Source organism: Etheostoma spectabile, chromosome 1, assembly GCF_008692095.1.
Source record: "Etheostoma spectabile isolate EspeVRDwgs_2016 chromosome 1, UIUC_Espe_1.0, whole genome shotgun sequence".
NCBI lineage: Eukaryota > Metazoa > Chordata > Actinopteri > Perciformes > Percidae > Etheostoma > Etheostoma spectabile.
This window is the reverse complement of record NC_045733.1, coordinates 3,339,556-3,356,771: the sequence shown is the minus strand read 5'-3', so window position 1 is coordinate 3,356,771 and position 17,216 is coordinate 3,339,556. Positions and strand designations below refer to the sequence as shown.

Below are 17,216 nucleotides of genomic sequence, written 5' to 3'. Positions count from 1 at the left end.
AAAGGGTGAACATGCCAAGTCTATTATTTTACATTGCTTTGTTAAGAAATACAACCTATGTCAAATTGATTTTTTTGATTCCCTTCTAACAGCTAATTGTCATCAGTGTAATTATAGTGTAATTCAGCTTTAATTGTCAAAGGCAAAACAAATTGTGGAGGCACACATGAAGATGGAAACACACACACACTGATCCATGCGTAGTCTTGTTTGGAAACCAGCAGGAGGTAAATTTACATTGTATAATATATGACTGCTTCCCAAACACGAATGCTATTTTTCCCCTTCTTTCTTTATCTTTCCCTTTTTGTTTCAGCTAGTCCTTTCAAATTGTCCTTCTGTCCCATTCTGCTCAATTGTTTTCTTATTGCTCCCACTCTTTCAATCTGATTCAATACACTGTGCTTTATTGGCATGAGTGTCACATTAGCACCTGCAATCATACTCTATTTATCGTGTCAGTCTTTTTTTAATACCTTTTCCCATTATGGTAGTGTGGTTTTATCCACTGCTCTGACATCCAGTTTGAAATTCTACCAGACGTCTGTCAGCTTGTAACACATGCTCCTGGATTTGCTTTGGGCAAATACATATAAAGGTGAGAAATGTGTGTGTGTGTGTGTGTGTGTGTGTGTGTGTGTGTGTGTGTGTGTGTGTGTGTGTGTGTGTGTGTGTGTGGTGTGTGCGTGCGTGCGTGCGTTTGTGTGTTTATGTGCATGCATGTGTGTATGCGCGTGCATGTGTGTGTGTGTGTGTGTGTGTGTTTGTGTGTGTCTATGTGCGTGCGTGTGTGTGTGTGTGTTTGTGTGTGTGTCTATGTGCGTGCATGTGTGTGTGTGTGTTTGTGTGTGTCTATCTACGTGCATGTGTGTGCATGCGTGCGTGTGTGTGTGTGTTTATACACTTTTACTATTTGTTGGGATGTAAGGACACCCACATAAATAGAATACTCAAAGAAGTGGGGGGCATGTGTGTGTGACCTAGAGCTAGCTGTCACATAGTTGATGGGTTAGGATGAATATCACCAATCTTGAGCCCTTGGTAAGTCTAAATATGGTGGGAAGTGGTTCTTTCGCTCACTATTTTGTCTTTTCTTAGTTAGCAATTAATTTTTTTCTGTCATTTTTTCCTTTCTTTCAAAGCTTACAGAATTTACAACTCAATACAACATTTTACATTTCATTCCTTTTCCTGTCCAAAAGCCATTCATTATACAAAAAGCTACAAAATTGAGAATACAAAATTGAGAATAGAAAATAAAACAATAAAAGATGGAACATACATGTATTCAAATGATATTAAGTAAAAGGAAGAACAAATATATGTATGTACAGATGAATACTGTACTTTAGGGATCTACATTTAGCAAACACATTTTGACAAACAAACTGCATTACTGCCGACCATTTTTCTGAGCAGGGAACACACACACACACACACACACACACACACACACCACACACACACACACACACACACACACACAAACAAATAAAGGTTTAGATTACAACCACATTTGGTTTCACTTCATGCAAGTACATTATGAATACATACATGAAGAGAATGGAAACTGCTTTATGTAGGTAATCAATAACAATAAACAAATTACAGTCTGTAAAGCTGTTATGATAAAGTTATGCTATCATCACTTTTGTATCCAGAAGGTGTAAACTGCTTGTGTAAAACCTGAATATGAGCGGTCAAACAGCAATCATTATACTGCATTATACTGTGTTATAAAGTAACAATCTCACTGATCCTGCTAATTATGCAAAATAATCTTAAAGACATTCAATGCTAATTTTCAGTACCTTGATGAAGAAAAAATGAAGTACATTATGTACATCGTTACTCTTTAGACAACCAATTGCCATTACACTGAAAATTTGGCAGCAGCATATTACTGAAAGCTTCAATTATTATAATGGGGAGTGTGTGTTTGAGATATTAACTCACTGTTTTTTTTTCTCCCAATATGAACACACAAAAATGCACAGTGATTGACAAGTGTAATATGACATCATTCAAAAGCAACTACAGCACAGCTACACACACACACACACACACACACACACACACACGTGTTGGGTTTTTCTGAAGGGCTGAAAACCCAAGAACTCTCAGGGGGTAACACTGATCAAACTGTGTAACATTATATGATGTGACAGCATTACATATATACATGCAAGGACGCACACACAAAACACACCACAGGCGGTTGTTCTGCTAGCCTGCTAAACTGAAACTACAAGATCATCTAGAGGTTATTAACTACCCTTTGTTTCTTCTTTTCATTCTTTCTCACATACAAATGTACATGTGGATGTTGTCATATGTATTGTCACCTTAAAATGTTTTTTGAAGTTGTATGCAGTTTCTGTGGCTACAATGTACTGTGTCAATTCCTTTGAGCAGTAACTGACCCAGGACAACAGTGTCAGCAACATCATTGAATCAAACATAGCTAAGCAGAACCAAGAGCACAACCTTCATACCTCTCACGCTCACCTCCTCTCTCACACTCCCTCAATCTCTTTGATGCAGTTTATTTCTACTTACTCAATTTGTCATTTTGTCTCCTTCTGTCCCACTCCGTCAATTTCTTGTTGTCCCTCTTCCTCTGTCTTCATGTTTATCAAATTACCACTCTCCCACTCTACCTGTCTCACTCTTTGTCTCAAGTGAATTCAATTTAGTTCACTTCCATTTAGTTCAATTCAATTTAAGGAGCTGCATTGGCATGGTGAAATGCAGTACGTAATCAAATATATAAATAATAAAAAAATGGATTGTTCTAAATAATAAGTATTTAGAGGTACAACTATATCTCTCCCTCTCACCTTCACTCACTATGATATAATCTTTATATCTCTATCAGTGTCAGCTTTGCTATAATATGAAAAATAACCAAGCAAAACGATCAGCTGATTGACTCATAATTAATTTATTACCTTCAGGAAATGCGCCGCCGCACACACACTCACATGTTTACACAAGGATAAACAGTTGTGTTCACTATTGAATAAGCCCGTCAGCAACGCAATGACTTTCACACTCCATTATGTGAGCGTATATATCTGTGTGTGTGTGTGTGTGTGTGTGTGTGTGTGTGTGTGTGTGTGTGTGTGTGTGTGTGTGAGAGAGAAAGAGAGATAGAGAGAGAGAGTATGTGTTTCAGAAACAAAGAGAAACAATAAAAAGTTATTGTTGTTACATTCATTGCAAAGAAAAGCATACCTTCATAGACTGCCTTGAACCCCGCAGAGCCAATTGTATCATCTGACTGTAGGTGGAGCCACATTTGATTGGACAGGCTAACGATGAGGTCAGGGACACTGGAACCAGTAAGTCTAAACACACACATCCACACAAATACATGCACATTAACACAAACTTTTAATAAGCTTTACTGGTTTATCACTTTCTACTTTCGACTTAAAGAGACTTTATTTTTACATTTTTATTATTTATTTATTTATTATTTATTATTACATTTTACATTTTTTATTATATACAAATCTAAAATGGCATAATGCTTAAATGGACTATTCAAGGATTGGTGTATATCATTGTACGCACACTGTAAAAAGAAAAGTCCATTCCTTGTTTTTCCATGTAGTTGAGTGTACAATAATTACACCAAAACATTGTAAATTGATAAAACAATCCAATATATATAGTGTGTAGCTGCACAATAGCGTCCATGTGTTGTGTCTCCAATTGCCCCCATTAACTTGTTCTATACTGTTGCATGTCAATATTACTATATTATAAGCCAGAACACATAAGTAGTGCTTACACATAGAGTACCCGCCGAGTGTCTCCTATCTTCCCTCCATCTCCTACAGTTAGTGTGTCATATCCTCTTTCCAGGTCAAACTCTTCAAATGACAGCTTTATCACCTAAAAAACAAAATGAGAAAACATGTTATGAACACAGATAATGAGGAAAGGTGAGAATAGAGACAAATTCAAAAAGAAAAAGAAAAAAGTGAGGGATTTATTATCAATTCATGCAGGGATGGTATCATGCTTCCCCCTCCCCCCTCCCCCCCAAATAAAATCCAGCAATAGAAAATAATGATTATATTGCTGGAGAAGTGTAAAAGCTTAGTATTGAAATGGGCGTTTTGTTTTGCAAAATACTGCATCTTGAGTAATGAAAGTGCTATATGATGTTAGAGGCTGCATGTTAATAACAATAAATTAATAGTAGCATTCTGTAAACAAAAAAAGATAATTTTTTGGATACACTGGCAGCCTCGGCCAACCTTATGACAACTGTAATTAAGTCTGACTTCATGCCATTAAGTCATATTAAATTACAGCAAAGAGGAAAATCTTTTTAGAGCAGAAAATGCGAAGCATGCTTCTATTATGCCAGCCCTTTAGTTTTTTATTTCTTCACAATTACCTTCATGAGTAAAACATTGCTGCACTAACAGTCTCTATAGTACTATATTTTTCAATAGGTTGTTAAATGTGCATTTGCAAAATCAACATAAAAAATGTATTTAGAACTGAAGAAACTGATAGCATCATCAAAGCTAGGAATTCTGGCAGACCCCTGATGTGCCAGAATGTGAATTAAATCATGCAATGGGGAAATCACACAATGTATCTGATTATTTAAAAATAATTACTTGAAAGAGCAAAAAAGTTGATGGAGGATGGAGCAGTGTTTAAATTGTAGCAGGAGACTTTGAATGTGGAAGGAAATATTTTGTTCTAAAACGTGCGAGTACTAACGATAAAACCCCCCTGAGAGAGACAACCAGTGTCTTTATCTTATTTAAACCTATAGTGTGCAACGATTTTTTAAATAATGAACATGGCGACAGAAACGAGGCACTATAGCTTTAATTAAAGCTGCCATGCCAAAGGTTGGTACAACAATTCATTTGACATATTGATATTTCAAAATAATCCATCTTTAATGAACGGGAGCAGAGAGAAAGAACAAAACTCTAAAACTAAAAGCTCCATTGCTTTTATTTAGCAGCATCCTCCTTTACATTTATAGTTACACAAATCACTTCTGGGAGCTATGCACACTGCACACTGCAAACACACCCTTCTGCTGTTGAACACTGAGAAATTAGGTATTTAATGCCTTACTTGCAGGCACGCACATGGCTGTAGTTGCATGCTCACAGCACTGGATCATCAATCTACTTTGCGCTCTAAAATGCCGTAAAAATGGTTTTCTATTATTTTCTGCCCGTCCATTATTTATTAGCTGCAGATCATTTCCCTGACAGAATGGGAGATGACAGATTTCAGCTGTTTTCCAAAAACCTCTAAGAGAAATAAGCTGGTCTCAATCAGTGAGTTTCTGGTGTATTATAGGACTAACATAAAACAATGAACATGTGATGTTGGTTTAGAATTCATTACATGGCAACTACAGACTACAGTGAAGAAAAACCTTACATGGTAAGGATGTAAAAACGATTTCAACATGCAGAATCACCTTAGCATAGCTAACCCTGTATTCATACATGTCTGAAAGTATCATACGCATCACATACGCACACACACAGTCTAAAACCATGCAAACTGACAGGCAAACAACCTAATATTTAAGAGAAAAAAAAATGCAGCTGAATAAATATGAGACTCATACTTGTAGAAAGCATTTTACTATATTATTATATGAATGTTGTAGCCTCTGGCAATGTTACAGTAAGTCTTTCCAAATGGCTAGAAATAATGGGAGAAAGATGCAAAACAACATTGTGAGGTATTAACTCCTTGCTAACAAATCACAGGGAGCATTAATAAACCATTGTACTTTATTTGTTGATGTGTTCTTGATTCATATTTTCACCTCTATCTGAAGGTTCATAAGAACACATTTGTTTCTGTCAATTTTTAAAGATACATCATCAGCCCTGTCAAACTCTTCAGATGTTGACTATATTCTTTTGAGGACACAGTATTTAATCACATCAACTGATATTAAGGGGGATACAGAAACCATTTCTTGGTTGTCAAACATCATTCAAACTATTGGTTTGATAACTACTTTAATACTGCCAATAGGTAATTACATACTGTATGCACAGAAATACACATTTACAGGCATACACAAAATTTGTCAAGTCAAGCTGAGACAAACGCATGATTTCTTTCTGCTACAGCCTAAACATTGTGCTTGTAAATTACATCATTTCAAATCAGTACCCAAAAGGGGAAACTTATAAAGCTGTACTGCTAATTTCAGTTTGTAGGTCATAGCTAATTAGTTAGTCAGCTGTAGCAAACTTAACAGCTAAAAAAAATGGTGTGGTCCTTATTCCTCAATACCACTACAAAAACAAAACTGTCCATCCTTGGTTTGTACATGACAGTCACCAGCACTGTAGTTGTAATGTTGCATCTCTGTGGCCCCATCTCATAACTGCAAACATGAATGACTATTTCAATAAGGCACATGAAACATAACGATGAAACCAAGGACAATAAAAGATCAGGTGTTGTTGTTGGAGGCTGTATCTATGTTTGTGTGGGTGCAGTGAAGGCTGTTGTTAAGATTGTACAGCAGCAGCAAATTGTTATCATAAAGAAAGGAAATGAAGCAGAACACAGTCAGAAACAGACGATATGCCCATCCGTGCATGTTTTTGCCCCTGTGAGTGTTTGTATGTGTATAGGAGGTGGTTCTTAGGTGCATCTATCTTTAAAGCTGAAGTACAATCATGTTTTGGCACGCCTGTTTCACTGTAAGTGTGAGTGCAGTTTGGCTATGGTTCTGTGCCCACATGTTTCCGTCTTTATTTATAAGTTTGTGTATGTGTGTGTGTCTAGACAGTCAAGGCAGATTACATAGTAGCAGCAGACTTAAAGGAAGGAACTGAAGCGTTATCACACTAAGGTCATTAGCAAGAAGCTCAGCGCTGTTCAATAGATCCAAATGGGCCCATTTAGAAAGAAATTAGGAACAGCCTGCAACCCCAAACTGCATTAGATTAGCTTCTTTATTTTCTAAAGCAAAAAAGAGAATACAAAGAAAGGAAGAAAAGAATCAAACCACAAAAGAAAGAAAACAGGACAGAAAGTGTAATCTAGGCCTTCAACTAAACAGTGTTGACAGTACACACAATTTGCCTTCAGTTTGATGACTACAGCTCTGTATATTTTCTTTTGATTCCAACACATTTATGAGTTCCTGCAATACTTACTAGTATTTTTGAAGAGAGTTTCTGATGTTCAAATTGGACGGTACAGGAGAAAGCAGTGTTTCTGTTTAAAGGTGGATGCTCTTTGAAGGGATAAGTGAAGCGTTAACACTTTGAGGTCATTAGCAAGCAGCTGAGCAGCTAAGAGCAGCTCAATATGCCATTAAACATTCTAAAGAGTACTGTGCCACCCAAACCTACAGTGAAATACCTTCAGTCAGTCAGCCAGTAAAGTTGTAGTGCCGTGAATTTTAGGGTCTCAACAGGGCACGATCATAGCCTGGTGAGAAACTGATAGTAAACCTTGTCCTACTCTGATTCACATCTCAAACCATCTAAGATATTCAGTACTTTTGCTGGTCAGTGTCAGCCTTATAAACATGTAACACAGTGCACACTGTACCCAATCAGTTTATCTTTAGCAGGGCGATAATAGAACTAATTGCCCACCCTGAGATGCCCCTTCTATTGCCCCAGAAAAAAAAATGTAAATTGAAAACTACACTATGCTTGCCAATCTTGCCCTTGCTGTTTTGACCTTACATCAAATTAGTGCAAGAGAACACACAGCCGTAATTGGGTGGACTAGTTCTTGAATTCCTTTGTTGAGGCTGGAGCAGTGCTGAGTCACTGCCAAGCAGAAAGAGCGGGAAGAAATTGTCACATGAATATAAATCCATAAACCAATCTACATGCATCTATCTATCTATCTAACTATCTATCTATGTAGTTTAAAAAAAAAAATAATAATAATTTCTTTGTCACAGCAGCCTTAGATACAGACAGGCTGGTAAAGGTTTTCATTGTTCTGCTCGAGAGCACTTCAGCAGGTCAGATGCTTCTCTGCATGGTTATTTGCAATTGCGTCCTTTGGTCAGAGGGTACCCTGCCTACCATACTTACTATGCTGTCACGCAGCCCTAGATTTCCTTAAAAACAAGATTTGATTTGGGCCCTGTTAAAATGTCAACACTGCTAACGCCTAATGAATTACGTTCAGTCAGCCATTTCAACTACAGAATAAGCTGAGGTGACCCCTGCCAAGGGTAGTGCACATGGGTATAAGTTACATTTCAATCTTGGTGGCAGTAACGCCAGCCTCCTTATTATCATTGCACTCAACAAATATACAACAAACAGCCTATTTTCCTCACATCACACAAGAACTCAAACCAGTCAATATTTTCAATCTGGATTTGATCGAACTTTTAACTAACCCACTGTAAATGTAGCAATTATTGCAAAAGGAAATGTCTTTTGAATAAAGTTAAGGCATTTACCTACAGTAGTACAGCTTTTGAGGCATGACATGATATTGTGCTTGCATATTATTTTACAACAAAATAGCACTTTTATAGTTTGACTCACTTGAATTAAAAGTTGTCGGTGTGTGTGTGTGTGTGTGTGTGTGTGTGTGTGTGTGTGTGTGTGTGTGTGTGTGTGTGTGTGTGCATGTATGTGTGTGTGTTGGATGAATACAATCCATTCACAGTAGAGGCCCAAACGTCTAAGCATAGACTGCACGTTATGAGTTGGCACCCCCAGCTGACATGACAGATAAAATAATTTAAACTATTCAAGTTATAGACCTGGATGGTCAAACACTGAGGAAGCTAGACTGACAAGAGATGTTATTCTTCTTGATAGAACACTTGTTTCATTCCTTTAGTCACTTCATGTCCACACTGATAGAGCCATACCAATGACCACAACAAATAATAATAATAATAATAATAATAATAATAATAATAATAATAATAATATTAAAAATAACTTAAAAATTGCAGTGCTATACAGGGTCTTAACAGGGATGGGTTCAGAGTTGACAAACTCAATTCCCCTACAGGCCCAATGGGAAAAAAGGTTTAAGTGAGGTGTTTTTTTTACATAAATAGTGTGCCCACTGAAGCTTTTTAATTTCTACCCTGAGTCAAAAATAAACTGTTGAAAAACGTTTAAACTATGCACTGAGGTGACCCCTTGTCAGAAGTAGTACAGAAAGGGAACAGCTGTCTTGAAAGCAGAGTGTATGAGAAGTCCTTTGCTGAGATTATGCAGCTAAGGTAAGTCATTGGTAGGGTAGCACAATATTGACAAACTGTGATATTATGATATAGATTATGAATATTGATATTTTACACATATGTAAAATTACAAAAGTTACAGGAAAACGCATAAAAATGGATTCTTAACAAATTTAACAAGTTTTCTTACAACACAAGGTTTATTTCAACTGACAGTCATTTTGGACTGGTCCAACATGAATAAATAAATAACGACCATGTCTCCAGAACAGGACATGTTTTACTGGTTGGTCAGTATAAAATAAATAAATAAAGAGAACAGGATGCTTTTCTTTCACTTCTCTGATTTGTTCCATTTTGTTGTCTGTATCAATTTCTTCACTTACTCTGTCACTCTGATGAAAAATGCACACACGTGGTACGCTCCACAGGGTTTGTCATGTAGTGGACCTGTGTGCTGATGTGCACTGACATGTGCAAGTGGCACAGTACTGGCCAATGAAACAAGATCATTATAGCATTTCAAGCGGGCTATAAATCAAACACAACTAAGCCACACAGCCAACAGACGGGACGCAGCACTCCACAAAATAAACAAAATATTGCATATTTGATATAATGTTGCAAATACAATATTGAGTCTTTATGTCTTGCAAACCTATTTATTGGTGATCTGCCACAATGGCAGTTTAGGGCCTTTTTTTAATAGATTACTTTTAGCCTGTGAGTCAAATAAATGAGTATAGAATAACCTGAAACCCTGCTTAAGGACACCATCACCAGCAAACCTTTCATGCCTGGGAAAGTTATTTTCAAAAAGTTAATCAGTTATTTTCAATTATTCATGAGTCTACATTAATTATCAAATTTCTTTTTTGCATTCTAGACTTCGTTTCTTTAGAGCATTTAATCGACAATCTAATCAGAATTTTAGAAGCACTTTTCTGCTCATTGCAGCTTAAGAAAGCGTTATAAATCCTATTTACAATGCGCTGCATCTCGCTACAACAGTTAATGTCATAATGGATACACACCGTGCAGCTGGGCAAACACCGCAGCAGGTTGCAGAACAAGCCACTGCTTGTGGTTTCTTATCTAAGTTCAATTAATTTACATCAGCAGAGCTTCTACAACACAATTGACCAGCACACAGAGGTAACTGCTGCAGCTGAGGTCCAAGTCCAAAGCTACAGTCCCATGCATTCCACTAGACAAGGCTATTAACTTGTAGTTTACAGTTGCTGTAAGGCCAGCTTAGCTGATAGACTGTTTCACACGTTTTGTCTGTTTTACTAATTATTATGTGAGGGGTTCCCATGGTTTATTGCCAGCCTGAAATAAATAAATTGAGGCTTAAATTTGCTGCTCTGTGTATAAGGGCCTAAGACATCCATTCATTGCTTTTCTTTATGTGTTTATTGTTTTTTAGGGTCTCAAGGGCCAGGGTCTGTTCAACTATGCACTGACCAGAGGCCAGAGAGAGACCTAGACAGATGACCGGGCAACCACAGCACTAATAGATTAATTACCCATTAACAGTCTACCTGACCTGAATGACTTTAGACTGTGTGACAAAAAAAGAAAGAAAGAAGGAAAAACTGAATTACTTGATCTGGCAACAAGAGACTCATTTCCCAGGTTATTATATCTGCACTGTAATAAAATTGTTTCAATACACAGTAGAGGGTGCAGCATTTGTGGCGATTGCTACATCTTGGGTTTATATGTCAATGTTATTTAGCCTGGTTATTGTGTAATAGTGTTATATGCTATGACAAGTGAGTTTCCAAGGGAGACAAATTAGGTATCTGTCAATATAAAAATAGACTGGTGAGGATGCTAGCCTGTTGGCTGTACCCTGAGAGTACCCAGATGTGCCATGTTTATGTGTTGCAGTCCTACCCCGAGGTCACCTCTGTTTTAAGTGGAAAGAAAGCAAATAGCTGCTGTCTGGTAAACTAACTCCCTCGTCAAGGTGTTATAGCACCTTTGAGTGCTGGACTGTTGGCCGGACAGTTTAGCAAAATAAACAGCAACAGCTGTGTGACAGTTCTGTGATACAGCAGAAAACTACCTGACAACAGACTGTGGGTTGAGAAGTTTCTGAATTTTAGCAGATGCTTTATTCCATAATGTTTTACATTACAGCTCTAAAATATATGGTAACACTTTTGAATAACCATTACTAATTAATGGTTAATTGTTAATTAAATAAACTTAATTAATAGTCAATAGTTATTTTAATGAAAACAATAAATAATAGTTAAGATAATTAACAGTGCTAATCTAACAATTCAAATATTTAATCGCGATTAATCGTATTAATGTCATAGTTTACTCGCAATGAAACGCACATTTTATAAATGTCGCTTGACTTCCTTTTGTCCCATTATTTTTTCTCATTTTAATGCTCTTATCAACATGGAAAACTGGATCTGCTTGCTTTGTGCAAATGTTATTTTATTGAAAACAACATTAGCATATAGCCAAATGTTCAATTTCACACTAACATTCTCTCTTGGAGCAAATAATCTCTCACACAATGTAACACTGTCCATCAATAAAAGGGTGGAAAAAATACTCTGACGAGGGGGCGAAGGATTTGCATCAGCTGTGAGCTTGGCTATCAAGTGGTATTTCATACTGGACGTGCTGCGATGATAGCTCAGTTCACAACGACAAAACACACAGATCACTTTAGTCTTGTCACTGGAACCGTTTGGCAACTTTTAAAAAGAAAACTTTCCAGCCAGAATCTTATTGGCATCTATTTTGGTGTCTCGCGCTCGCCATTCACTCAAAATTTAACGTTACTACTCTTTGGCCGGCTCGCAAGCCAAACAAGTGTGTGTGGCGCGCCTGTTGTTTTGTTTTGTTTTTTGTATCTAGCTAGATCTGGTGTGGTGTTGTAGTTTTTTTAATGGTACTAGTTGTTGCAACAGCATGTGAAAAAAACTACAAAGTTTGCTAGGCCAAAAAGAACGTTAATCTCGCAAATAAAAAAATGTACGCCGTTAAAATGGGTTTAACTGACAGCGGTAATAACTAATCATGTTTACCAATTACGATAATTTATGTTATTTGAATAGTTCATGTTGCACACATAACGTGTTATGTATTTGTTGAAGACAACCCAATGATCTGTAAGAAATCATGTGTAAATGGCCATTATCAATTATTTGGTTGGCTATTATAAAGTTGCAACTGATAATTAAGAAACCTTGTTAATGGTTAATAAATACTTTGTGAAGCATCTAAAAAGATTATTTAAATAGTTATTATCAATGAACACTAGATACCAGTGTCAAATTAAGGTTTCCTGATGCTTATTAATCAATAACTATTATTATAAGAATTAGTTTCAACTTTATAGTACCCATCCAAATAAGGTTATAAATGGTTTACAAAACATTTATTATCAACTGACTAAGTATTAACTATATATCTACATGTATAAACTAATTATTTTAAATTCCACTAACCCAACAATAAAATTATATGGTATATGATATAAATGATGGTATTTATATGCTTATAATTAGTAAATATTATAAATCAGCATGCCACTGTTAACAGTAAAATAGAAATTAAGTGAAGTTCAATAAGCTATCAATTTACTATTTATCAATGATGGTTACTATAACTTTAATTTATGTATTACCACCATTACAAGAGGCGAGTGGACAAAACAGTGTGACCTTGGAGCATTCATGTATTACTGCGGACAGCCTCTTTTGGAAGAGAGGTGTAATGTTCAGAGCTGAGAGCCAAAGACAGAGCTAATACAGTGAATTATGGTCAGTCAGACTGCCAAATTACAGTCAAAAGCCACAAAAAAACCTTGAATTGAGATAATGTGCTAATTAGATAGCTACTGGTGAATGTCCTTCCATTAGCACTGACAGTGATGGTTATTTACACTGCACTTTACGGATGCATTTTGCTAAGTCTATGTGATCAAGTGATCACTGCGCTGTATGGCCTGCATATTGTAAAATTTGTACTGAATCAGAAATTACATTGTATGTATGTATGTATGTATGTATGTATGTATGTATGTATGTAACATTCAGATAATTAAACAGCCCATAACAGTTTGCAGACTGACCTCCGAGTTCACCTAAACCGACTGTAGTAGTGAGCACAGTTGTTCTGTCAACTGATGAATAATTAACAACATTGCTGAGGCACTCATTCTTAGTTTGACCTCCAAATGGTGGACACTAATATTGAGTTGGTTGGCTTATTTACAACATGAACAACCATCTGTCTGCAAGTGTTTGTTGCCCTGTTGACACTGTTTAGGCACAGGCACATTTTAGAAGTATCATTTTAGCAGAAATTATCAGAAAAAAAAAAAGAGAAGATACCCAACCCTAGTAAAAAGCCATTGTTTTATTTTAATTTCAGCTTATAAATACAAAACTTAAAACTTAACCTTGCTTTTTTCCCATTCAATATTAGGTATTATGATTTCATCCATCCAGCTTAAGCAATTGTGCAGACGTGTTGCAACTTATTGCCCTGTTGTACAATGAGACTGTATTCAATTTTATCATCCACTCAATTTTTGTATCAAGTAAAATTTAACAGAATCTGATAGAATCTCACAGAATGTGTCCTGCCAACACTACAGTGATGATGATGATCCATGCATGAAAATGATCCAACATTCAATACCATAATAACACATTCCCACACACACACACTAATATGTATTCATTAGGAAAAAGACAGCAATGATTAGAGGCCTAATGGGCGTGTGTGACGATGCGGTAAAGGGTGTATGTGTGTGAGCAGTCAGGCATGGTTCAGACTTGAACGAAATAATTATCTGTTTCATACTGATGAATCACATGACTGACAGACTCACAATAACACACACACACACACACACACACACACACACACACCACACACACACACACACACACACACACACACAGCTAAGTGCTTTTTAGCTGCGCCCCGAGTTTTTCTTCACTACTACCTGAAAGTTGACAGTTTACCCTACAACATATTTTTCACAACCTCTGGCAGTTAGCAATTAAGTTGGCAGACAGAAAACACACAGTCAATATTCATGAAATCAAACACAACCAGGTGCCTGTTCACAAACTAACACAAATAATAACAGGCATGCACAAATAGAAGCGCACTCACGGCATTTTACCGACTGACTGTCAGACAATTACAAACTATATTGATTGTGCTGCTTTTATTCAGAACTTAACAGAATGACAACAGATACACAGGCCGCCAGCATTACTTATTGGCTATTGGAACTTGTGCAGGTAAACCTACACAAAGAAAGGAAGAAAAAAAAAGCTGCGCATATTTCGATATCTTTGTCTCAATTTTGTCTAACATGTTATTGATGAAAGAAGTCATCTGGAATAATAGTCAGTCAGAGGCTGAGCAAGGCACAGAGGGAATAAAGGAGAGGAGACAAAGAGTCTGAAATGGCATCTAAAAAAAAGAAAGGTCTACAGAAAGATAACTGTTATTCATCTTAATTTTATGCTTATTTACTCTGTCTAAATATCTTGTTCGCTCCTTGAATCCCTATGCCCTTTTTTTTATAACCAACCACAAAAAGAACATATTTTTTATTTCTGGGGAACACACACTGAGGATTCTAAGTGGTGTGTTTAATCATTTCTCTCATTACCTGTTTAAACAAATTAAATCATGTTTTTTACTTAAAGAAGATGTGGTGCTTGTAAAAAAGGTTAAGTAAAATCAAGTAAGAGGCCTTTAAGCAAGGTGTCCATACAATGAGTTTATTGCTCAGAGAAAACAAAGAACTAACTGATCATGCTAAAAAAAATTCAACAATTGAAGCTCAGTTGAGGTCATTGAGATAGAAATGCTTAAAAGGTAATATGAATATTCAGGAATATCCATATAGGCAGCAATGATATTGTTAGACATGGATGCAGCTTAACAAGAAGACATCTTGGATTAACTTTATTTTTATATATTATTTATGGAATAAGGAAAGTGGTAAAAATAATCAACATGCCTGAGTCTGATGTTTGATCCACATTTTAGAGAGTCTACAGAATCAGAGCAAAGCTAATTTTTAAAACCCAGTGGTGAAAACTAATGCAAGCATATATGAAGCCATGACTGGAAGTTACAACTGAAAATGTGGGGATATCAATATTACAATGAAACCAACCTCGAGAAATACACAATAGATTAATCAAATCTACATGTAAAAAAAAAAAGAATCAATAACGGCACTGTTTAGCTGAAATATTGTGCTTTATTATTTATACATAACATTAAATTAGCAAGGTTGAAATAATAATATTATCCAGGTAATTTTTTTGTATTTGCCATCTACTCAATAAAGAGAGCCAGATGCCATGCACAGGCATTGTACTTGAAGCGCACTCGGCCTTCACACACCTCAGTGAAATATTTATCTTATAAATTGCCACCTGGTTTAAAGCACACTGTTACTGTCAAAAAGGAATGCCAATATCAACACACTGATCGGAAAATAACCTTTAGCATTTGCTTCAAAAAACATCCTTAATGTACGTATATCTGTGTAGATTTTTGTAGCAATATTTCTTACATTGGAAAACCTTTGTGTGAACCATGAAAGAAAATGCGACTGTGTAGCATCATGACACGCAGGATTACTGTACCTGTTACTGTAAGTGGTGGAAAAATTGAGGATTGCAGATTATGCATTATGTTTTTAAATGGGGGAAACTATGAAAGCAAAACAATTGTTCAACATATATATTGTAAACAGTACACTGATACCTTAGTATAGTAGATGTATTGGACTTCATTTTATTCGATGCATCATTAAATTTAGATCCTATTCTATTCTACTACAGTCTAGTCTAGTCTATAACTGCCTTTATGCTCTTGTTTGCCACTGTCCTTGTCTCTCCCTCTGTGTATGTAGATAGTGACATTCTGCAAATGCCAGCAGCTGTAGTAGCTGATAATCTGTCATTATAGCAAATTCTTAAAGTGCTCTCAAACCTCAAACGTTTTAAACACACACACACACACACACACACACACTACACAGTACACAGAACAGAAAAGACATTCTATCTGTCATAAGCTAAGGCTTTGTGAATCTATTATACTCTATTGCATTGGATTCTATTTTAAACCCCAAGTAACACACACACACGCACAAACACACACACACCACACACACACGCACGCACACACACACACACACACCACACACACAACACACACCACACACACACTCACTCACTCACTCACTCACTCACTCACTCACTCACTCACTCACTCACTCACTCACTCACTCACTCACACACTGATTTTTGCTAGAAAAATAGGTTCTGGTGAATAGGTACATCTTTGCAATGGCTGTAAAGATGATGTCCTTTCCAAAAAAAATGTCTTAAGGCACAGAACAGTCAAATCTGCTAGCTGCTTTTTTGGAGAAAAAAAATCTCAAAGTGAAAAAAATGCTGTGGCCCGGTTAGCTCAGTTGGTAGAGCAGGCACACATAAATACAGGTTTACTTCTCGATGCAGCGGCCGCAAATTCAACTCCAACCTGCTGCCCTTTGCTGCATGTCATTCCCTCTCTTCCTTCCCTTTCTTGTCTTCATCTGTCCTGAGGAAATAAAGGCCTAAAATGCCCAAAAAATAATCTTTAGAAAATAAAAAAAATGCTTTCTCAAAATACAGAGATAAAGACGAGACATGAGAGTCTCATGGATAGGTGAATGAGCTTAATCTACCCAGACATACAGTACATTAACACTTGGTTGAAACTTTGTCATAGCTTTATGTTGCCATTTCTCTCTATTAGGGTCAGAGAGAAACAGAGGTGAGAACAAAACGCCCATTTATCTCTCTCCCTTTTCTCGCTCTCTCTACTCAATTGCATTTCACCATTTCCCCATCCTACCCCCTCAGAGGCTCAGAGGTGAGTAGACTCCATTTCCATCCATCTTTAGAGAAAACTTCAATGCCACATGTCAAATACCTGCTCGGAC

General features: G+C 36.6%; 1 protein-coding gene across 1 annotated transcript in view; it reads right to left on the bottom strand.

Annotated features, from left to right (window-relative positions):
* Positions 1–17,216, bottom strand: part of LOC116703903 (CUB and sushi domain-containing protein 1) — a 199,153-nt gene that overhangs the window by 156,918 nt on the left and 25,019 nt on the right. Inside the window, exons 6-7 of the mRNA XM_032539380.1 lie at positions 3,800–3,903; positions 3,238–3,350 (exon numbers count right to left, since the gene is read on the bottom strand). Coding sequence (XP_032395271.1) covers positions 3,238–3,350; positions 3,800–3,903 — 217 coding nt within the window. The remainder of the gene's footprint in view (positions 1–3,237; positions 3,351–3,799; positions 3,904–17,216) is intronic.